At 39.5% G+C, this 23,835-nt stretch overlaps 1 protein-coding gene across 4 annotated transcripts in view; it reads left to right on the top strand.

The window, feature by feature from the left end:
* Nucleotides 1-23,835, top strand: part of drp2 (dystrophin related protein 2) — a 299,389-nt gene that overhangs the window by 124,916 nt on the left and 150,638 nt on the right. For all 4 annotated transcript variants that reach the window (XM_062043976.1, XM_062043975.1, XM_062043974.1 and 1 more), the window contains 3 exons: nucleotides 5,373-5,529; nucleotides 17,898-18,018; nucleotides 22,245-22,341. In XM_062043976.1, coding sequence (XP_061899960.1) covers nucleotides 5,373-5,529; nucleotides 17,898-18,018; nucleotides 22,245-22,341 — 375 coding nt within the window. The remainder of the gene's footprint in view (nucleotides 1-5,372; nucleotides 5,530-17,897; nucleotides 18,019-22,244; nucleotides 22,342-23,835) is intronic.

Genomic DNA, 23,835 nt, shown 5'->3' with positions numbered 1-23,835 from the left:
TATTCTTAGACAACGGATTCCCTTCCGTGATTGGTCATTTCTATGGACACAGAAATTACGTCACCTAAAATTCCGTTTACGGCACATAGTAATGTCGTAATTCAGCTCTGAGTGTGACACTTAAGATTCAGTCCTACACTTCGCTGAAAGTGTGAGTAAGACGCTTGATAACTAACTTTTAAGTGCAGCTTTCAGCGAAGAATTTATTTACTCTTAAGTCAACTCTTAGCAGACTTCTTAGGAGTAATTCTAAGAAGCTTGATAAGTACGGCCCCAGATGAGTAGCCCGCCGGCCTCTTCTAAAAATAGCTCAAATAGCAGCACTTACCAGTGAGCTGCCTCTATTTTTTAAATTTTATTTATTTACTAGCAAGCTGGTCTCGCTTTGCCCGACATTTTTAATTCTAAGAGAGACAAAACTCGAATAGAATTTGAAAATCCAAGAAAATATTTTAAAGACTTGGTCTTCACTTGTTTAAATACATTCATTAATTTTTTTTACTTTGCTTCTTATAACTTTCAGAAAGACAATTTTAGAGAAAAAATCCAACCTTAAAAATGATTTTAGGATTTTTAAACACATTTACCTTTTAAATTCCTTCCTCTTCTTTCCTGACAATTTAAATCAATGTTCAAGTAAAAAAAAAAATTTTATTGTAAAGAACAATGAATACATTTTAATTTAATTCTTCATTTTAGCTTCTGTTTTTTTGACGAAGAATATTTGTGAAGTATTTCTTCAAACTTATTATGATTACAATTCAAAAAAAATATTCTGGCAAATCTAGAAAATCTGTAGAATCAAATTTAAATCTTATTTCAAAGTCTTTTGAATTTCTTTTAAAATTTTTGTTCTGGAAAATCTACAAGAAATAATGATTTGTCTTTGTTAGAAATATAGCTTGGTCCAATTTGTTATATATTCTAACAAAGTGCAGATTGTATTTGAACCTATTTAAAACATGTCATCAAAATTCTAAAATTAATCTTAATCAGGAAAAATTACTAATGATGTTCCATAAATTATTTTTTTAATTTTTTCAAAAAGACTCGAATTAGCTAGTTTTTCTCTTCTTTTTTTCGGTAGAATTTAGAATTTTAAAGAGTCGAAATTGAAGATAAACTATGTTTCTGTCAGGGCTTGGTAAAAGGATTGGACTCAGATGCAGAGTAGGGAACTTGACAGGCTTTTATTTTGGCAGCTTCCTTTCACCTCCAAAGTCAAGGAATACAATACTATAATTAACCAAAAAAACTACTCGATGAAAAAGGTTCCAAAAAATAGGAACAACTGAAAATCACTCCGAACGGAGGAAAACACAAAACCAAAGACGAACTAATAATTGGCGCAGTAAATGCTAAAAAATGTATAAACAAAAAACGCTCCAACGGGAGGAATAAACAACAGCTATGAACAATTCTACACTATCTTATTTAATAAAGTTTAACCAAAATAGTCACTCAAAAATTGAGGAATTTAACTAATAACTTACCACTTCGGCTGAATAAAGTCAATGACAAAAAATCACTCTGCTGAGGAGGAAAAAGGAAAACTCAAAATAGCCACGAAGGGATTCAAGAACATGGAACATAGACTGGATACAAGGCAAGGCATGGACATGGACGTAGATGCTGGAAAGTACGAATGAACGAAACGATCTGGCACAGAACAAAGGAAGGAGTGGGCTTATAAGACACATGAGGGTAATAGGGAACAGGTGGAAACAATCAGGGAACAGGGATGACGTCAGACTGATGACACAAAAGGAAGGGCAAGTGACCTGAAACGAGAGGAGAGTTACTTTTCAAAATAAAACATGAAAATCACAAGACAGAAAAAAACCAAGACAAGACATCCCTCACCGCGGTGTGACAGTTTCAAAATTTAATTGTCATTTGTTTTGTGTTTTCTCCTCTTTTAAACCGTTCAATTTAGTGTAAATATCATTAATTATTAATAATAACATAGAGTTAAAGGTCAATTGAGCAAATTGGCTAATTCTGGCAATTGATTTAAGTGTGTATCAAACTGGTAGCCCTTCGCATTAATCACTACCCAAGAAGTAGCTCTTGCTTTCAAAAAGGTAGGTGACCCCTGAGATAGATCAACCAGATAGCTTACATCCAAGCATCAAGCTCCAAAGAAAGAAAATGGATGACAAATGGAAGATAATCCATGATGATTGCTTAGTGGACATCATTTGGTCAGTTTATGAATGATAATCCATTAAGACACTTAACATAGCTTTTAAAAATGAGAAATGTATAAAATGATAAACTGATATTTTTGGGTAATATGACAGTGATGATGCTTCTTTGGTTTTTGGTGAAATATCTTCAGTGTTTGTTTATATAACGACAACAGAGGCTTCACTACACATCTTGTGGCCAGACCATGGCACAATAAGACATAGGGCATGAAATCACTGCATGCATGTCAACTTGTGCAGCTTCAACACATAAACAAGGTCTAATAAGTTATTTATTTTTTACAGTCTTAGTCATTTTTAATAATACGGCCATCAAATGTTATCTTAGGCTGCAACATAATGAAGGATTGTGCACTCAGAGGGTCGCTGCAGACTCATCACAGTTTCCTGCAACGTGTTTCATTGGGAACTCTGCAAATTCTGCTGTTTTTATGTAGGAGAGTGTACAAAATGATAGAGCCTTAAAAGCATCACTAACACCTGCCCTGACTGACCCTCAGTGCCTACAATGACAGCAGACAGAAGAGTCAACATAGAAATATGCAAATGATGTCATTGTTACTGTCTTCCTTCAAAATCTAACTAAAATAACTAATATTGACCATTTTCCTAATGTCTATGGCAAAAGTAACGAGCCGACGTTGACTCAGTCCGTCTGAAGGGAGGTTGGCATACTGGATATTATCTAGTGTGTACTTTATTAGTGTGTACTTGGGGGAGGTTGGCATACTGGATATTATCTAGTGTGTACTTTATTAGTGTGTACTTGGGGGAGGTTGGCATACTGGATGTTATCTAGTGTGTACTTTATTAGTGTGTACTTGGGGGAGGTTGGCATACTGGATGTTATCTAGTGTGTACTTGGGGGAGGTTGGCATACTGGATATTATCTAGTGTGTACTTTATTAGTGTGTACTTGGGGGAGGTTGGCATACTGGATATTATCTAGTGTGTACTTTATGAGTGTGTACTTGGGGGAGGTTGGCATACTGGATGTTATCTAGTGTGTACTTTATTAGTGTGTACTTGGGGGAGGTTGGCATACTGGATATTATCTAGTGTGTACTTTATTAGTGTGTACTTGGGGGAGGTTGGCATACTGGATGTTATCTAGTGTGTACTTGGGGGAGGTTGGCATACTGGATATAAATGGTGAATGAAATCAGGATAAATGATATCAGACACAGTGGGTTTCATTACACGATAAAAGGTGAATGAAATCAGGATAAATGATATCAGACACAGTGGGTTTCATTACACGGTAAAAGGTGAATGAAATCAGGATAAATGATATCAGACACAGTGGGTTTCATTACACGGTAAAAGGTGAATGAAATCAGGATAAATGATATCAGACACAGTGGGTTTCATTACACGGTAAATGGTGAATGAAATCAGGATAAATGATATCAGACAGAGTGGGTTTCATTACATGGTAAAAGGTGAATGAAATCAGGATAAATGATATCAGACACAGTGGGTTTCATTACACGATAAAAGGTGAATGAAATCAGGATAAATGATATCAGACACAGTGGGTTTCATTACATGGTAAAAGGTGAATGAAATCAGGATAAATGATATCAGACACAGTGGGTTTCATTACACGGTAAATGGTGAATGAAATCAGGATAAATGATATCAGACAGAGTGGGTTTCATTACACGGTAAATGGTGAATGAAATCAGGATAAATGATATCAGACACAGTGGGTTTCATTACACGGTAAATGGTGAATGAAATCAGGATAAATGATATCAGACACAGTGGGTTTCATTACACGGTAAATGGTGAATGAAATCAGGATAAATGATATCAGACACAGTGGGTTTCATTACACGGTAAAAGGTGAATGAAATCAGGATAAATGATATCAGACACAGTGGGTTTCATTACACGGTAAATGGTGAATGAAATCAGGATAAATGATATCAGACAGAGTGGGTTTCATTACACGGTAAATGGTGAATGAAATCAGGATAAATGATATCAGACACAGTGGGTTTTATTACATGGTAAAAGGTGAATGAAATCAGGATAAATGATATCAGACACAGTGGGTTTCATTACATGGTAAAAGGTGAATGAAATCAGGATAAATGATATCAGACACAGTGGGTTTCATTACACGGTAAAAGGTGAATGAAATCAGGATAAATGATATCAGACACAGTGGGTTTTATTACACGGTAAAAGGTGAATGAAATCAGGATAAATGATAGACTGCCATTGGCTGGAGACCACCAATCCAGGGGTAGCCTCCAGCCTACCCAAGACCAGACTGAGGACATGTGGTACGGGCGATGGATGGATGATATCAGACACTGTGGTTCTCAGCATTCTGCTGGACAAAAGACAAGAACCAAATTACCGACATTCAATCCGAAATCCTTGGAGTTTGAAATGTTCACATAGCACATGAAAGAAGAGCAGATAGATTGATTGATTGATTGAGACTTGTATTAGTAGATTGCACAGTACAGTACATATTCCGTACTATTGACCACTAAATGGTAACACCCCAATAAGTTTTTCCACTTGTTTAAGTCGGGGTCCACGTTAATCAATTCATGATACAGATATATACTATCATCATAATACAGTCATCACACAAGTTCATCATCAGAGTATGTACATTGAATTATTTACATTATTTACAATCCGGGGGGTGGGATGTGGACGGGGAGGGTTAGGTTTGGTTGATATCAGCACTTCAGTCATCAACAATTGTATCATCAGAGAAATGGACATTGAAACAGTGTAGGACTGACTTGGTAGGATATGTACAGCAGGTAGTGGACATAGTGAGATCAGAAAGCAAAATAACAAGTATATACATTTGATTATTTACGATCCGGGGAGGTGGGATGTGGAAGGGAGGGTGTTAGTTTAGGGTTGAAGTTGCCTGGAGGTGTACTTTTATTGCGGTTTTGAAGGAGGATAGAGATGCCCTTTCTTTTACACCTGTTGGGAGTGCATTCCACATTGATGTGGCATAGAAGGAGAACGAGTTAAGACCTTTGTTTGTTCGGAATCTGGGTTTAACGTGGTTAGTGGAGCTCCCCCTGGTGTTGTGGTTATGGCGGTCATTTACGTTAAGGAAGTAGTTTGACATGTACTTCGGAAGTGGAAGTACTGATGGAATGTTGCATGTGCCTGCAGGGTGTGTCTGGAGGCCATCTCCGATACCAGCGGGAAGCTGCAGCTGTCCCTGCAGGAGGTCATCCAATGGCTGACCGCTAAGGACGAAGAACTGTCCCAGCAGCTGCCCATAGGTGGCGACGTGGGGGCTGTGCAGCACCAGCGGGACTTCCACCAGGTAACCAAGAACTTCATACCTTTTTCAAATGATGCGCATTATTCTACGTCTCCAGCTGAGGATTGGTATGTAGTGTGGTAGATTTATAGTCAATACAGAGGGGTGTATTCTCAGGGTGTCATTGGTATGTAGTGTGGTAGATTTATAGTCAATACAGAGGGGTGTATTCTCAGGGTGTCATTGGTATGTAGTGTGGTAGATTTATAGTCAATACAGAGGGGTGTATTCTCAGGGTGTCACTGGTATGTAGCGTGGTAGATTTATAGTCAATACAGAGGGGTGTATTCTCAGGGTGTCATTGGTATGTAGTGTGGTAGATTTATAGTCAATACAGAGGGGTGTATTCTCAGGGTGTTATGGCTCCAAGTGCTGCATCTTCCCACTTGAAGCTCGGTATGTGTTCCCTCAGCGTGAAGAACAGACTGAGGGTGATCCAGGGGTCAGCGCTGTGATTTGTGTGATGAGTGTGATTGCTCTGTCGTTTATGTTCATCTTCTGTCGGTTTAGCTAAATTGGTTGCAGTCCAGGATGGAAGAAACATACAACTAAGAAGCGCAACATTGTTGTTGTTGTTTCACGCTTTGGCAGAGCAGCGGCGTCCTGACAGTCACACACACAACACTCGCAAGCAGAAACAGAAGAGAGAAGAGGGAGAATGGAATATGACCAATGTATGATCCTGTAACTACTTGGTATCGACATGATCCATACCTAAATGTGTGGTATCATCCAAAACTAATGTCAAGTATCAAAGAAGAGAAGAATAAGTGATTATTACATTTGACTACAAAATACCAACTATTGCCTGGAGATTGAATATAAACATCAGCGTATTGCCATAAAAAGAATCCCGGACGAGCCCCCAAATTGTTGCGTCGACCAGCAATCCTCCAATGGGGAATTCAAATTGCTAGTGTCTCCCAGATTATTTTTATGGCAATACGCTGATCTTTATATTCAATCTCCAGGCAATAGTTGGTATTTTGTAGTTTATTCTCAAAGCTTAGAGGACAAACCTGAGACCAACCCAGCACCCAAGCGTTCCCTAGCCCGGTCCAGATCGGTCTACCAAAACCCCGGAACTCCTGTCTACTTCCTCCTTCTCCTGTCCCCCCCACCTGCTGTTTCCCCAGTCTAGCTGTGCTCCGTATCTTAGGAATGTAATGGCAGTCTCAACAAAGACAGCGCTCTGACTCTAACCAAGGACACTCGAATCCAAGCACTTTGTACCACACGAGACATTAGCTGATGTAAATATGACTATAGGAGTTTTTAGAAAGAAGTAACACTTAAATATGGATATGCTTCCAACAATACCTAAATGTGTGGTATCATCCAAAACTAATGTCAAGTATCAAAGAAGAGAAGAATAAGTGATTATTACATTTGAACAGAAGTGTAGATAGAACATGTTAAAACAGAAAATAAGCAGATATTAACAGTAAATGAACAAGTAGGTTAATAATCATTTTTTACAGTTTGTCTCTCATAATGTGTACAAAATAATAGGTGTATAAATGACAATATGTTACTGCAGACTAATTAGGAGGCTTTGTTTGTTTACTTACTACTAAAAGACAAGTTGTCTAGGATGTTGACTATTTTATTTAAGGACTAAATGTCTTCTTTGAGTGCAATAAGAAACAAGGAGACAACACATTGTAAATAAAGCCACGTCTCCACTGCTGGATCTTCATTGATGACCTTTGTGTTGTGACCTTGAAGACGTGCGGTCATCAAAGAAGAACACATAGTCATGTGGCGGCGATGAAAAGTGGTGTAGCAGCTGGTTACCATGTTGTAGGTGATGACTTTGACTGGTGGGTGGCACTTCCAGGATGACTTTGACTGGTGGGTGGCACCTCCAGGATGACTTTGACTGGTGGGTGGCACTTCCAGGATGACTTTGACTGGTGGGTGGCACCTGCAGGATGACTTTGACTGGTGGGTGGCACCTCCAGGATGACTTTGACTGGTGGGTGTCACTTCCAGGATGACTTTGACTGGTGGGTGGCACCTGCAGGATGACTTTGACTGGTGGGTGGCACCTCCGGGATGACTTTGACTGGTGGGTGGCACTTCCAGGATGACTTTGACTGGTGGGTGGCACCTCCAGGATGACTTTCACTGGTGGGTGGCACCTCCAGGATGACTTTGACTGGTGGGTGGCACCTCCAGGATGACTTTGACTGGTGGGTGGCACCTCCAGGATGACTTTGACTGGTGGGTGGCACTTCCAGGATGACTTTGACTAGTGGGTGGCACCTCCAGGATGACTTTGACTGGTGGTTGGCACTTCCAGGATGACTTTGACTGGTGGGTGGCACCTCCAGGATGACTTTGACTGGTGGGTGGCACCTCCAGGATGACTTTGACTGGTGGGTGGCACCTCCAGGATGACTTTGACTGGTGGGTGGCACCTCCAGGATGACTTTGACTGGTGGGTGGCACTTCCAGGATGACTTTGACTGGTGGGTGGCACCTCCAGGATGACTTTGACTGGTGGGTGGCACTTCCAGGATGACTTTGACTGGTGGGTGGCACCTCCAGGATGACTTTGACTGGTGGGTGGCACTTCCAGGATGACTTTGACTGGTGGGTGGTACTTCCAGGATGACTTTGACTGGTGGGTGGCACTTCCAGGATGACTTTGACTGGTGGGTGGTACTTCCAGGATGACTTTGACTGGTGGGTGGCACTTCCAGGATGACTTTGACTGGTGGGTGGTACTTCCAGGATGACTTTGACTGGTGGGTGGCACTTCCAGGATGACTTTGACTGGTGGGTGGCACCTCCAGGATGAGGACGGGAAATGGCGTGTGTTGTGTGGGGGGGTGTTCAATCAATCAATCAATGTTTATTCTTATAGACCTTAGTCAAAAGTGTCTCAAAGGGCTGCACAAGCCACAACGACATCCTGGGCTCAGATCCCACATCAGGGCAAGGAAAAACTCAACCCAATGGGATGACAATGACAAACCTTGGAGGGGACCGCAGATGTCCAGTTATGTCGCAGATGTCCAGTTATGTCGCAGATGTCTAGTTGTGTTGCAGATGTCCAGTTATGTTGCAGATGTCCTGTTATGTTGCAGATGTCCAGTTATGTCGCAGATCTCCAGTTATGTCGCAGATGTCAAGTTATGTAGCAGATGTCCAGTTACGTCGCAGATGTCCAGTTATGTCGCAGATGTGTAGTTATGTTGCAGATGTCCAATTATGTCGCAGATGTCTAGTTATGTTGCAGATGTCCAGTTATGTCGCAGATGTCTAGTTATGTCGCAGATGTCTAGTTATGTCGCAGATGTCTAGTTATGTCGCAGATGTCTAGTTATGTCGCAGATGTCCAGTTATGTCGCAGATGTCCAGTTATGTCGCAGATGTCCAGTTATGTCGCAGATGTCCAGTTATGTCGCAGATGTCTAGTTATGTCGCAGATGTCCAGTTATGTTGCAGATGTCTAGTTATGTTGCAGATGTCCAGTTATGTTGCAGATGTCCAGTTATGTCGCAGATGTCTAGTTATGTTGCAGATGTCCAGTTATGTAGCAGATCTCCAGTTACGTCGCAGATGTCCAGTTATGTAGCAGATGTCCAGTTACGTCGCAGATGTCTAGTTATGTTGCAGATGTCCAGTTATGTCGCAGATGTCTAGTTATGTTGCAGATGTCCTGTTATGTCGCAGATGTCTAGTTATGTCGCAGATGTCCAGTTATGTCGCAGATGTCTAGTTATGTTGCAGATGTCCAGTTATGTCGCAGATGTCTAGTTATGTCGCAGATGTCCAGTTATGTTGCAGATGTCCAGTTATGTCGCAGATGTCTAGTTATGTCGCAGATGTCTAGTTATGTTGCAGATGTCCAGTTATGTCGCAGATGTCTAGTTATGTCGCAGATGTCTAGTTATGTCGCAGATGTCCAGTTATGTCGAGATGATTGCAATATAAGTACATGTGCACTCCCGTCTTGTCCCATTTCTATCCCCGCATGTTCATAATCTGCCAGCTTGCTCTACAAGTTCCCCCAACAAAGCAGAGATGGAGATTTGCCTCCCGCTTTTCTATGGAGACTTCAAGTGTTTTAAGAAATGTGAATTATTCATCCTAAGTGGATTTATTGCGATGTGTGTCGGGGGATGACTTCCTGTCTGTCTTTGTGTGTCGGGGGATGACTTCCTGTCTGTCTTTGTGTGTCGGGGGATGACTTCCTGTGTATCTTTGTGTGTCGGGGGATGACTTCCTTTGTGTCTTTGTGTGTCGGGGGATGACTTCCTGTCTGTCTTTGTGTGTCGAGGGATGACTTCCTGCCTGTCTTTGTGTGTCGGGGGATGACTTCCTGTGTATCTTTGTGTGTCGGGGGATGACTTCCTTTGTGTCTTTGTGTGTCGGGGGATGACTTCCTGTGTGTCTTTGTGTGTAGGGGGATGACTTCCTGTGTATCTTTGTGTGTCGGGGGATGACTTCCTTTGTGTCTTTGTGTGTCGGGGGATGACTTCCTGTCTGTCTTTGTGTGTCCGGGGATGACTTCCTGTCTGTCTTTGTGTGTCGGGGGATGACTTCCTGTCTGTCTTTGTGTGTCGGGGGATGACTTCCTGTCTGTCTTTGTGTGTCGGGGGATGACTTCCTGTCTGTCTTTGTGTGTCGGGGGATGACTTCCTGTCTGTCTTTGTGTGTCGGGGGATGACTTCCTGTCTGTCTTTGTGTGTCGGGGGATGACTTCCTGTGTATCTTTGTGTGTCGGGGGATGACTTCCTGTGTGTCTTTGTGTGTCAGGGGATGACTTCCTGTGTATCTTTGTGTGTCGGGGGATGACTTCCTGTCTGTCTTTGTGTGTCGGGGGATGACTTCCTGTCTGTCTTTGTGTGTCGGGGGATGACTTCCTGTCTGTCTTTGTGTGTCGGGGGATGACTTCCTGTGTGTGTTAGCTTGTGTCTTGCTTTAGCAGAGTGTTAGCTCCATGGTGGACTTGAGGGGATTTGGGGTGAGAAACCGTTTTGATGGATGAGGGCGTCACATTTTCTTGTGGGTTTTTCTTCTTCTTCACATTTCTTTTCTCGGTCTTGTGTGAAGAAAGAAGAGAAATTCTCTTTCTTTCCGTCTGCAGACCACACAGAGGGTGTGTCTGTCCGGGGGGAGCAGGAAGTGGGATGCCATATTAACAAGTCATTGAAGTCATTTCCTCTCGGAGAAAATCTCCATGCCGTGCATAATTCATCCTAATCTGATCTGAAGGCTTCGCTCTTAATGTTCCTTCAGCCGAAGAGGAAGTCTCTGAGTGTGAAACTTAGCCGGAATTAAAGTTTCAACATGACAGATGCTCCAGGAATCATCTCCTCTTGGGCAGCACAGCAGCCTGGAAGAGGATGGAGACAACAGGCGTGGATGAACATGAGGTGGAAGGATGAACATGAGGTGGAAGGATGAACATGAGGTAGGAGGATGAACATGAGGTAGAAGGATGAACATGAGGTGGAAGGATGAACATGAGGTAGGAGGGTGAACATGAGGTAGGAGGATGAACATGAGGTGGGAGGGTGAACATGAGGTAGAAGGATGAACATGAGGTAGAAGGATGAACATGAGGTAGAAGGATGAACATGAGGTGGAAGGATGAACATGAGGTAGGAGGGTGAACATGAGGTAGAAGGGTGAACATGAAGTAGAAGAGGGATCCTGGTGTTTGTTCCTCCATCATTTGCAGAGTGAATGTTATCTAACACCACATCTCTGCAATTGATCTCTTCTTTCTCCATCTTTGTCTCAGGCCCGTCTGCTTGTTTCCTGCCGCCTTTTGTGCTACAATCTGGTCACCTGCTGCTTATCAGGCCTGCTGCTAGTGCCATCATGTCAATTGTCAATCTGGTCACCTGCTGCTTATCAGGCCTGCTGCTAGTGCCATCATGTCAATTGTCAATCTGGACACCTGCTGCTTATCAGGCCTGCTGCTAGTGCCATCATGTCAATTGTCTATCTGGACACCTGCTGCTTATCAGGCCTGCTGCTAGTGCCATCATGTCAATTGTCTGCTCTAATTGGAATGCTGTCAGGTGGTCTGCACAAGAGCATCAAAGGGAATTAGCCTAGCATTCAAGTGGCTAACACCAGCGTGACCATTTAAACACGCATGACTGCTGCTGGCCTGCCAAGTCCTCCTTTGGCTTTTTTCTTTGTGTAACAAGACTTCTGTACTCTTTGACTTCAACTTAGTTTGCCTTGGTTTTTTAAACACTCGTTTATTGATTTTCACACACATTTAAATCACATGAATTGTCTAGCAAACATCAAATGCTGTGTTTTTCTCCTCATAAATATATATATATATATATATATATATATATATATATATATATATATATATATATATATATATATATGTATATACCGTATTTCCTTGAATAGCCGCCGGGGCGCTAATTAATTTAAAACCTCTTCTCACTCCTGCGCTTACCAAAAGCATGCGGGATGGGCAAGCATGCGCTAATTACTTTAAAACCTCTTCTCACTCCGGCGCTTAACTTATCATGAAAAGCACATTTAATAAAAAAAACTTTATTATGCTCTTACCTTTACTTATAAATGATGTCCATGTACAGCTGCTTCTGATCAAAGGCAGTCTTCCTTATCTTTCTTCAGTTTTAAAAGTCTCTGGAGATCTTCCTTTAATTATTACCTCCTGCTTCGATTGAAAGTCCAGTTTAGAAAACTGTTTTGTTTTAGATATGTAATCCTCCATGGTAAAAGTGCAAGCAAACGATCGCTGCTCACGCTTGCTGCTTGTTGTCTTCTTCTGCAGCACCGGTCTTCTGCAGTACTGGTAGTCGCAAGAAGGATCACTAGCGCCCTCTACCACCAGGAGGCGGGAGTCATTTAATGACTCATATTTGACCCTGCGGAAGTGCCAAGCATGCGCTAATTATTTTTGCGAAACGAGTTTGACCCGGCTGTAATTCTAGGCAGGCGAATACTATATTCCCGGCGGCAAATCAAGGAAATACGGTATATATATATATATATATATATATATATATATATATATATATATATATATATATACACAAATAAATAAAGTAAGAAAGCACAGACAGATGTTAACATAAAACCACAGACAGCTGCATTTGTGATTGACCTTAGTTTGGGTTTTTGAATGTGAAAAACATTTCAATAATCTATGATTTATTACAAAATAGCAAAAATAGAAGAAAACAGCTGCCCCAGCTGGACATTCTCTCCTCAAAAGCCACCGTTGTCCTCTTAATATTTGCACATTTTCTAGATAGCGGGTCGCAGGTATATCTGGGATATGTTAAAATAATGTCCACATCACAGACATGCTGACAGCGTTCCAGACAACGGCGTGCGTTTTGTTTACATCCCGACAACATTCGGTTTTGGCAGGGCTGTTTTCGCTGATTTTTTTTCGGCCCACCGAATGATCAATTTGTCACTAGTCAGTAGTGCACAAATATTAGGCTACATATAGATCCATTCATACTGTACTGACCTGCTGGTGGTAATGTGTTATGGTTATGTGGTTTTTATTTGATGTTGATAGTTCCCATGATCTCAAACACACCGTTTGTGCCTGAAAGGGGATTGGTAGAGAATAGGGAAGTGTTGTTGGTGTGGAGAGGTAAAACCTGTTGGAATTGGGCAGATTGTTAGCATAAGATTGGCAATAAAAGTTAAAAATAGAGTCAAACTTTTGACCTCTTCTGGAGACTACAACACATCGTATTTCTTTCATTCGTTTTCACATGTGAGGTGGCAACTTGTCCAGGGTGTACCCCGCCTACCGCCCAAATGCAGCTGGGATAGGCTACAGGACCCCCCGCCACCCCAACGGGGACAAGCGGTGGAAAATGAATGGGGAAATGTTTTGTTCTGAAGGTGTGGCGGCTTTGATTTTGCCGTAGTGGTGCACCACCATCAGTTACAATGAGGGGAAACCCCAAAGCAGCCTATGTTAATGAAAATGTGCTCCGTATTACAAGTTTGCAGTTTTATAGTGCATTACAGTTGTAACCTTAGTCAGTCAACGGGTGGAACCTTCCAGTAAAGATCATAAGTAAGGAGTAACACAACAACAGTTATGGACACGATGGCCTTTTTGCAGCATCACATCAGCTTGCAGTGCAAATGTCTTCTTCTGCTAATTGTCTCTTTTGTGCAAGGAGCAGGCCAGCTGTCTCCCTGTGGATTCTCCGGTGAGCGCTAGCGAGCTGCAGTGTAATCCTATGCACTTCTGCCAGCAGAAATCCTATGATCCCTCTGAGAAATGTGTGCTCAAAAGTACCGTACGTTCTGGACTAAAGAGCACACCGCTATATAAGCCGCACGCACAACATTTTACAATTTTTTTCCCATATATTAGCCACACTGGACTATAAGTGGCAGATATATACGTTGTGAAATGAGTTATTTACATAGAAATATTCTGTAAATGTTTATTTATATACTTTGTTTTCAAACGGTGTCTGTAACAGGGCAGTAAAATGGCTGATCAAACAAAACAGAAGTCATGGTCATGGACTCACTACCTGCGCAAGCTAGCTCTCCAATCATCTAAACCAGGGGTCACCAACGCGGTGCCCGCGGGCACCAGGTAGCCCGTAAGGACCAGATGAGTAGCCCGCTGGCCTGTTCTAAAAATAGCTAAAATAGCAGCACTTACCAGTGAGCTGCCTCTATTTTTTAAATTTCATTTATTTACTAGCAAGCTGGTCTCGCTTTGCTCGACATTTTTAATTCTAAGAGAGACAAAACTCAAATAGAATTTGAAAATCCAAGAAAATATTTTAAAGACTTGGTCTTCAGTTGTTTAAATAAATTCATTATTTTTATTACTTTGCTTATTATAACTTTCAGAAAGACAATTTTAGAGAAAAAATACAACCTTAAAAATGATTTTAGGATTTTTAAACACAAATACCTTTTTACCTTTTGAATTCCTTCCTCTTCTTTCCTGACAATTTAAATCAATGTTCAAGTAAAAAAAATGTTTTTATTGTAAAGAATAATAAATACATTTTAATTTAATTCTTCATTTTAGCTTCTGTTTTTTCGACGAAGAATATTTGTGAAATATTTCTTCAAACTTGTTATGATATAAATTCAAAAAAATTATTCTGGCAAATCTAGAAAATCTGTAGAATCAAATTTAAATCTTATTTCAAAGTCTTTTGAATTTCTTTTAAAAATTTTGTTCTGGAAAATCTAGAAGAAATAATGATTTGTCTTTGTTAGAAATATAGCTTGGTCCAATTTGTTATATATTCTAACAAAGTGTAGATTGGATTTTAACCTATTTAAAACATGTCATCAAAATTCTAAAATTAATCTTAATCAGGAAAAATTACTAATGATGTTCCATAAATTATATATTTTTTAAATTCAGAATTAGCTAATTTTTCTCTTCTTTTTTTCGGTTGAATTTTGAATTTTAAAGGGTCGAAATTGAAGATAAACTATGTTTCAAAATTTAATTTTCATTTTTTTCGTGTTTTCTCCTCTTTTAAACCGTTCAATTAAGTGTAAATATCATTAATTATTATTAATAACATAGAGTTAAAGGTAAATTGAGCAAATTGGCTATTTCTGGCAATTTATTTAAGTGTGTATCAAACTGGTAGCCCTTCGCATGAATCAGTACCCAAGAAGTAGCTCTTGGTTTCAAAAAGGTTGCTGACCCCTGATCTAAACAGACTCAAGAAGTGTAACTCAGGGGAGTTATACTGTTTTCTCCAGACTATAGAGTGCACCGGCATATAAGCCGCACCGATTAACTTTTAGATTATTTTTTTCCCATGTATAACAGCATATATATATGTTGTGAAATTAGTTATTTACACAGAAATATTTTATAAATGTTTATCCTACCTTAATTGTATCCAAATGGTGTCTGTAACACGGCAGTAAAACGGATGATCAAACAAAACAGAAGTCATGGTCATGGAGCCACGAGCTGCGCAAGCTAGCTCTCCAATCAGCTAAACAGACTCAATAACTCCACGGTGATGTTTTGGTGAATTTACTGAGGAATTAGTGAAAGTGAAACACTACAAAAAGAATGTCATTGTAAGTTAATAATACTAACACAGACACTCGTAAACGTGTTAGCATATTAGCCGATGCTAACGAAGCTAGCGTCATTACATCATGACAGCACGTAGAAATATGCATGAAAACACTCCTACAGACATCACACATGGGACGCATTAGTAAGTATACTCAGTTTTAGTTATATTGTAAATCTTACAAACGTCACTATGATGTCATCGTGTCATTTGATGATATAAATTTCTTTAAAAAGGCTAAGAAAATGTGCACATACAATACATTTAAAAACAAATCTGTTATCATTATAACATATTTGTTTTATATTATATTGATTTGCTATGTTTTCATTTGTTGCGGCTTATGGTAAAATGTACGTTGTTGAGAATTTTTGAGAACGACTATCATCTTTTTGTGGTGTTGTTCTAGACTGTACTTGTGTTTAGAGACTACTTCCGTTCCTCCATGTCCCTGACGTATGATGTCACACTTGCTTGGTGCTGCTGCTCCAGTTGGACTTTCTGTCCTTAAAAGCCACCATTGTCCTCTTAATATTTGCACATTTTCTAGACAGCTGGTCGCAGGTATAACTGGGATATATTCAAATAATGTCCACATCACAGACATGCTGACAGCGTTCCAGACAATGGCGTGCGTTTTGTTTACACCATCAAAACATCCGGTTTTGTCAGCGCTGTTTTCGCTGATCTTTTTTCGGCCACTCGGAGTGATGGATGAAGAAGCCGCACGAGTAGAAACGCTATGCATAGCGGGAAGACTAAACATCTATAGATGGTGTGGAGGATGCATATACGCATAAGAGTTATTTCTCTATTCATAGCCATGTCTGAGCAGCTAGTACTATTCCTTTGGATATTCTACCAGTTTCTTTAGACATTTCAGATGCCTGGTTAGTGTCGTAAACCATCGGAATGTGAAGACAACCCCCACGTCTCTCTTCTTATCAGTGTTAAGAGGGAGGGAGTTGGGGGCTTTCTTTATGTGAAAAGAGTGTTTTTTTCCCTTGGAATGCCAGATCAACTAGAGCAGCCGATATGAATGTATTGATTAAGTTGATCTCCCAAAGCTTTGGTATAAACTTGAAAATATTCCAATTCTGTCTTGATGGTCCTTCTTACTCAGCATATATGTCATGGAAAGAACTTGGGATTGACCAGTGTGGGAAGCAGATCAGAATCATATCCATATTTAAGTGTTACTTCTTTCTAAACTCCTATAGTCATATAAAGAATAGCTAGTATTCTTCCTTCTTTTGAGTCTCATAGTAAGGTGTTGGCCTTCTAGATTGGAATGTGTCAGAGTAGAGATAACTCGGAGTAGTCTAAACGAAGGGAGTGGGGGCGAGGGACAGAGGGAAGATCACGGGACTTCCGGGGGTTGGAGGGGAGACCGAGCTAGACCGATCTGGACCGGGCTGGGGAACGCTGGTGTGCTAGATTGGTCTCACGTTTGTCCTCTAAGCTTGGAGAATAAACCACAAAATACCAATTACTGCCTGTTGATTGAATATAAACATCAGCTTATTGCCATAAAAAGAATCTGGGAGAGACTAGCAATTTGAATTCCCCATTGGAGGAATGCTGGTCGACGCAACACCAGTAACTTAGATTCCCTTGGAGGAAGAACTGGTCCGACGCAACAAACAATAAAACCCTTTTTAGGTGTATTTGCTTTTTTTTAAACTCTTCTTATCACGGCTGCAGGGTTTAAAGCGTAAGAAGAAAGTAGGGGCTTATAGTCTGGAATTTGCGGTAGTTGCTGTTGTCATTTTTGTGTCGGCTTCACTGTGTTAGCAAGTTCTTATTTGTTTTTGTTGCTTTTTTTTTTACCAAATCAGAGAATGACTTAGAGGCTTGGAAGGCATCTTGGCCTCACTAGATGGTCACCACCTGTGGCTCGGGGCGGGGGCGCCGAAAAGGGGGGGTAAAGGAGACGGATTCTAGGGGCCCAGAGAGGCCCCTAACGATTATAATGTTGCCGCTGTGTTGGGGGCCCTGTAAAGATTATTTTCAGAGAGTCCACCAGGAGAAGGTAGACCAGGTCAGACATCCATCAGATGCACTTGTAAATACTGTATGTGTTGGTGCCTCCTCAGGTACTCCTGGCCAAGTAAATACACCAACAAATCAACTTGTTTCAATGACAAAATCATCGGATGCCAAACACACTTTTTGTCCCGGTGAAAGGTTGTGGTGTGAATCATCCTGTGGACGACCGTCTTCTCAGGCCCATCCAGTCATTCCCTCCCCCCCGGCTTTTATTGGCAGCACTCTTCCCTTTCTTTCCTTTCCTCTGGCCAGGCTTTCATGGAGGACGTCAAGTCTCGAGGACCGTTCATCTACTCGCTGCTGGAGTCCGCCCAGTCCTTCCTGGCTCAGCATCCCTTCCAGGAACCTGAGGAGACTCTGGCTGAGGGCAAAGGTCAGCTCAACTGCTTCATAAACTGATGCTTGGATAGTAAATAATCATGTCAAGAGGAGGAAAACTCTTTAAAGTAGCACAGCAGAGTGGAAGAACACGTTGCCTCTATGTTAGATTATAATATTTACCTGATGCATGCCAGCTAAAGACTTGCAAGGTGTGTGAGTAAATAGATATGATCAAAATAGTATTCATCTCACAGAGAGATAATGAGGAAGGCAGTCACATGATCGCGTGATGTAGAGGAGGAACCACAGATCCCTTCCCCACCAACAACAATGCTAATGAACAAGGCTGTGAGGACACCTCACAATTAGACTGGATTTAGTTCTTGGTTCAAAACCATTCTCAATTCAAAATGAAAACTTTTTAGTAACATTGGATGCCAGTCATATGTTGAACTACATTCCTTAATAAAATACATAAACAGCTCTCCTACATTTTACTCTTACTTGAGGGAACATTTTTGTTTTTTTAATTCTACACAAGCATTTAATTAAGTGGCTGGACAGGACATATTTAAAAAAAAATGTTACAAATTCAAATCACACTTCATTCAAAAATAGATTTTTTTCCGACACACCTACTAATCAAGCAGACTTTGGAGTGCTAATTATTACTTTGGGAAAAATTATGATCCAGGACCTTATATTTTTGAGCCTGAACATAAAGAGGATGAGCAGTAAGTTTTAGAAGCCGTCTGCTACCTGGATGCAGTTTCATTGTGACACTGTAGCATTAGCAGCATCGCTAGGTGCTAAACATTCAAAGTAACCATTTTAAACCACAACAAAACTGTACTATTCCCACTCTCGCTGGGATGTCGACAGACAAGATGCTCACATAATTCCGTTTGGATGAAGATTCAATCACAATCCTCACCAAGGGTTAAATCAAAGTTGCTGCAAAAAGCATATTTTTGTCTTTTTCGCCACTTCGGGATGTGAAAGTGGACCAGCTCGTGGGTCCATGGCCACATTTGTCTAGCACAGGGGTCGGCAACCCGCGGCTCTAGAGCCGCATGTGGCTCTTTAGCGCCGCCCTAGTGGCTCTCTGGAGCTTTTTTAAAAATGTATGAAAAATGGAAAAAGATGAGGAAAAAAAACGTTTTTGTTTTAATATGGTGTCCGTAGGAGGACAAACATGACGCAAACCTCCACTGTTTATATTAAACATGCTTCAGCTTCACTGATTTGAGTATTTGGCGAGCGCAGTTTTGTCCTACTAATTTTGGCGGTCCTTGAACTCACCGTAGTTTGTTTACAAGTATAACTTCCTCCGACTTTCTAGGACGTGTTTTATGCCACTTCTTTTTCTGTCTCATTTTGTCCACCAAACTTTTAACGTTGTGCATGAATGCACAAAGGTGAGTTTTGTTGATGTTATTGACTTGTGTGGAGTGCTAATCAGACATATTTGGTCACTGCATGACTGCAAGCTAATCGATGCTAACATGCTATTTAGGCTAGTTATATGTACATATTGCAGCATTATGCCTCATTTGTAGCTATATTTGAGCTCATTTAGTTTCCTTTAAGTCATCTTAATTCAATTTATATCTCATGACACACTATCTGTATGTAATATGGCTTTTAATTTTTTGCGGCTCCAGACAGATTTTTTTTTTTTTTTTGGTCCAATATGGCTCTTTCAACATTTTGGGTTGCCGACCCCTGGTCTAGTAGCAGGTGAGAGATGCATGAATTATAATCTAAAATGTACTTTTAGCAAGTTTGAGACCAAGCAGAAGCAGCCTCCGTGTGTCAACAATAGCAGCGTAAGCTAGCATTAGCTCACTGCTATCAATGCACTGCTAAAATAGTCTGTCTGCGTTAGCGCTGATAATAACAATAACAATATCATATTTGGTTCATGTTCAGGTCACCACATGTAAATGGAGTATTGTTGGCACTTTTTAGAGAGTGTAATGAGAGGACCCTCCATCTGTTGACTCAATTGTTAGATATTTATTTGCCATTTAGAATGCATAAAAACATGTGTTCTTGTCTTACATAAGGGTTGTGAATGATAAACAGCACATCTTTTTATTTCCAGTATGACTGCTCTAATAATGTGGTCAGAGTGCAGAAGCGTTACCACGGTGATGTAGAATCTATGGAAACTACAGAATGTATTCGGAGCGAAATATTCAAAACGGCTGACTGAATTTGTGGCATTTTGTGATGTTTAAACTGTTTTTGGACATCATTTGTAGATTGTAAATACAATTGGATATGGTTTAATGGAGACAATGCAACACAATTAAGCGTATAAAGTCAACTAGTTTTTCCACTCTACTGCTACTTTAAGGAAATTCAAAGTGTGAGGGCACCACGGGGCTAGTGACAGTGTGGCTGCGTTTCGGCACGGTGAATAATTGTTTTGACTTTGTCATAAAATTGAAAGTTGATCTGTCACACACTTGTTATGTTTGTTTATTAAAAGTACTGTACAGCGCTCTATGTTGTGTTCAAAGTGTACTAACCTTTACTAATATGGATGTTTGCATTATTCGTGTTTACATTGTTTTCTTATGGAGAAATGGTCTTCTTTATAGGAACTTTTCTATTTTCAAACTCTGTTGAAGAATCAGTGGAGTTTGCAAATTGAGGTTCCTTTGCACTAATTGTTCCACATGTCTTCATGTTGTGTATGATGGCTAAATAACTTCAACAGTCATAATAAGGCACACCTGGACATTCTCTAGCCCAGGGGTCACCAACCTTTTTGAAACTAACAGCTACTTCTTGGGTACTGATTAATGCGAAGGGCTACCAGTTTGATATACACTTAAATAAATTGCCAGAAATAGCCAATTTGCTCAATTTACCTTTAACTCTATGTTATTATTAATAATTAATGATATTTACACTTAATTGAACGGTTTAAAAGAGGAGAAAACACGAAAAAAATGAAAATTAAATTTTGAAACATACTTTATCTTCAATTTCGACCATTTAAAATTCAAAATTCAACCGAAAAAAAGAAGAGAAAAATTAGCTAATTCTGAAATTTAAAAAAAAAAAATTTATGGAACATCATTAGTAATTTTTCCTGATTAAGATTAATTTTAGAATTTTGATGACATGTTTTAAATAGGTTAAAATCCAATCTACACTTTGTTAGAATATATAACAAATTGGACCAAGCTATATTTCTAACAAAGACAAATCATTATTTCTTTCCAGAACAAAATTTTTAAAATAAATTCAAAAGACTTTGAAATAAGATTTAAATTTGATTCTACAGATTTTCTAGATTTGCCAGAATAATTTTTTTGAATTTATATCATAACAAGTTTGAAGAAATATTTCACAAATATTCTTCGTCGAAAAAACAGAAGCTAAAATGAAGAATTAAATTAAAATTTATTTATTATTCTTTACAATAAAAAAAATAAATTTACTTGAACATTGATTTAAATTGTCAGGAAAGAAGAGGAAGGAATTCAAAAGGTAAAAAGGTATTTGTGTTTAAAAATCCTAAAATCATTTTTAAGGTTGTATTTTTTCTCTAAAGAAGCATAGTAAACAAATTAATGAATTTATTTAAACAACTGAAGACCAAGTCTTTAAAATATTTTCTTGGATTTTCAAATTCTATTTGAGTTTTGTCTCTCTTAGAATTAAAAATGTCGGGCAAAGCGAGACCCGCTTGCTAGTAAATAAATACAATTTAAAAAATAGAGGCAGCTCACTGGTAAGTGCTGCTATTTGAGCTATTTTTAGAACAGGCCGACGGGCTACTCATCTGGTCCTTACGGGCTACCTGGTGCCCGCGGGCACCGCGTTGGTGACCCCTGCATTAGACACACAGATTGTAAAGGTAGTCTTGTTATAAAAACTATACGTGCAATTTAGAATGCATACAAACATATGTCTTCTTGCCTTACATAAGGATTGTGAATGATAAACAGCACATCTCTTTATTTCCAGTATGACTGCTCTAATAATGTGGTCAGAGTGCAGAAGTGTTACTACACTGATGTCAATTTCCGAAAATAGCTGAAGGTATTCGGAGCAGACTATTCCAAATGTCTGACTGAGTTTGTGGCATTTTGTGATGTTTAGACAGTATTTTCTCCTACTTTGTGGATTGTACACACACGTGGACATTCTTTAATGGACACAAAGAAAGACATTTAAGCGTATAAAGTCCACTTGCTCTTTTAAGTTACACTCCTGTGACCTTGCCCTCTGACCTTGACCTAGACCTTCTCTCCACAGACGCGATGTTGAACGTGAGCCGGTCGGTGTGGAAACAAGCCAACGTGGCGAGTGACCTGTGGGAGAAGCTGACCGCACGCTGTGTGGACCGACACAGGTCAGGTCCTCGTTGTTGGTATCACCTTCTAGTCTCTTCTTGCTTGGAGACAAGATTGTGTTTCCATTGAGTGGATGCCGTCACCTGGTCATTTCTGCCATGATGAAACTCATGATATCATTACAACATAGTTGTGTGTGTCATCTCATGATATCATTACAACATAGTTGTGTTTGTCATCTCATGATATCATTATAACATAGTTGGGTTTGTCATCTCATGATATCATTACAACATAGTTGTGTTTGTCATCTCATGGTATCATTACAACATAGTTGTGTTTGTCATCTCATGATATCATTACAACATAGTTGTGTTTGTCATCTCATGGTATCATTACAACATAGTTGTGTTTGTCATCTCATGATATCATTATAACATAGTTGTGTTTGTCATCTCATGATATCATTACAACATAGTTGTGTTTGTCATCTCATGATATCATTACAACATAGTTGTGTATGTCATCTCATGATATCATTACAACATAGTTGTGTTTGTTAACTCATGATCTCATTACAACATAGTTGTGTATGTCATCTCATGGTATCATTACAACATAGTTGTGTTTGTCATCTCATGATATCATTATAACATAGTTTTGTGTCATCTCATGGTATCATTACAACATAGTTTTGTGTCATCTCATGGTATCATTACAACATAGTTGTGTCATCTCATGGTATCATTACAACATAGTTGTGTTTGTCATCTCATGATATCATTATAACAGTTGTGTTTGTCATCTCATGGTATCATTACAACATAGTTGTGTGTCATCTCATGGTATCATTACAACATAGTTGTGTTTGTCATCTCATGGTATCATTACAACATAGTTGTGTGTCATCTCATGATATCATTACAACATAGTTGTGTTTGTCATCTCATGATATCATTATAACATAGTTGGGTTTGTCATCTCATGGTATCATTACAACATAGTTGTGTGTCATCTCATGGTATCATTACAACATAGTTGTGTTTGTCATCTCATGGTATCATTACAACATAGTTGTGTTTGTCATCTCATGATATCATTACAACATAGTTGTGTTTGTCATCTCATGGTATCATTACAACATAGTTGTGTTCGTCATCTCATGATATCATTACAACATAGTTGTGTTTGTCATCTCATAGTATCATTACAACATAGTTGTGTTTGTCATCTCATGATATCATTATAACATAGTTGTGTTTGTCATCTCATGATATCATTACAACATAGTTGTGTTTGTCATCTCATGGTATCATTACAACATAGTTGTGTTTGTCATCTCATGATATCATTATAACATAGTTGTGTTTGTCATCTCATGATATCATTACAACATAGTTGTGTTTGTCAACTCATGATCTCATTACAACATAGTTGTGTATGTCATCTCATGGTATCATTACAACATAGTTGTGTTTGTCATCTCATGATATCATTATAACATAGTTTTGTGTCATCTCATGGTATCATTACAACATAGTTTTGTGTCATCT

Source organism: Entelurus aequoreus, linkage group LG04 (genome assembly GCF_033978785.1).
Source record: "Entelurus aequoreus isolate RoL-2023_Sb linkage group LG04, RoL_Eaeq_v1.1, whole genome shotgun sequence".
Lineage (NCBI taxonomy): Eukaryota > Metazoa > Chordata > Actinopteri > Syngnathiformes > Syngnathidae > Entelurus > Entelurus aequoreus.
The sequence above is the reverse complement of the archived record's forward strand: the minus strand, read 5'-3'. Positions and strand labels throughout refer to the sequence as shown.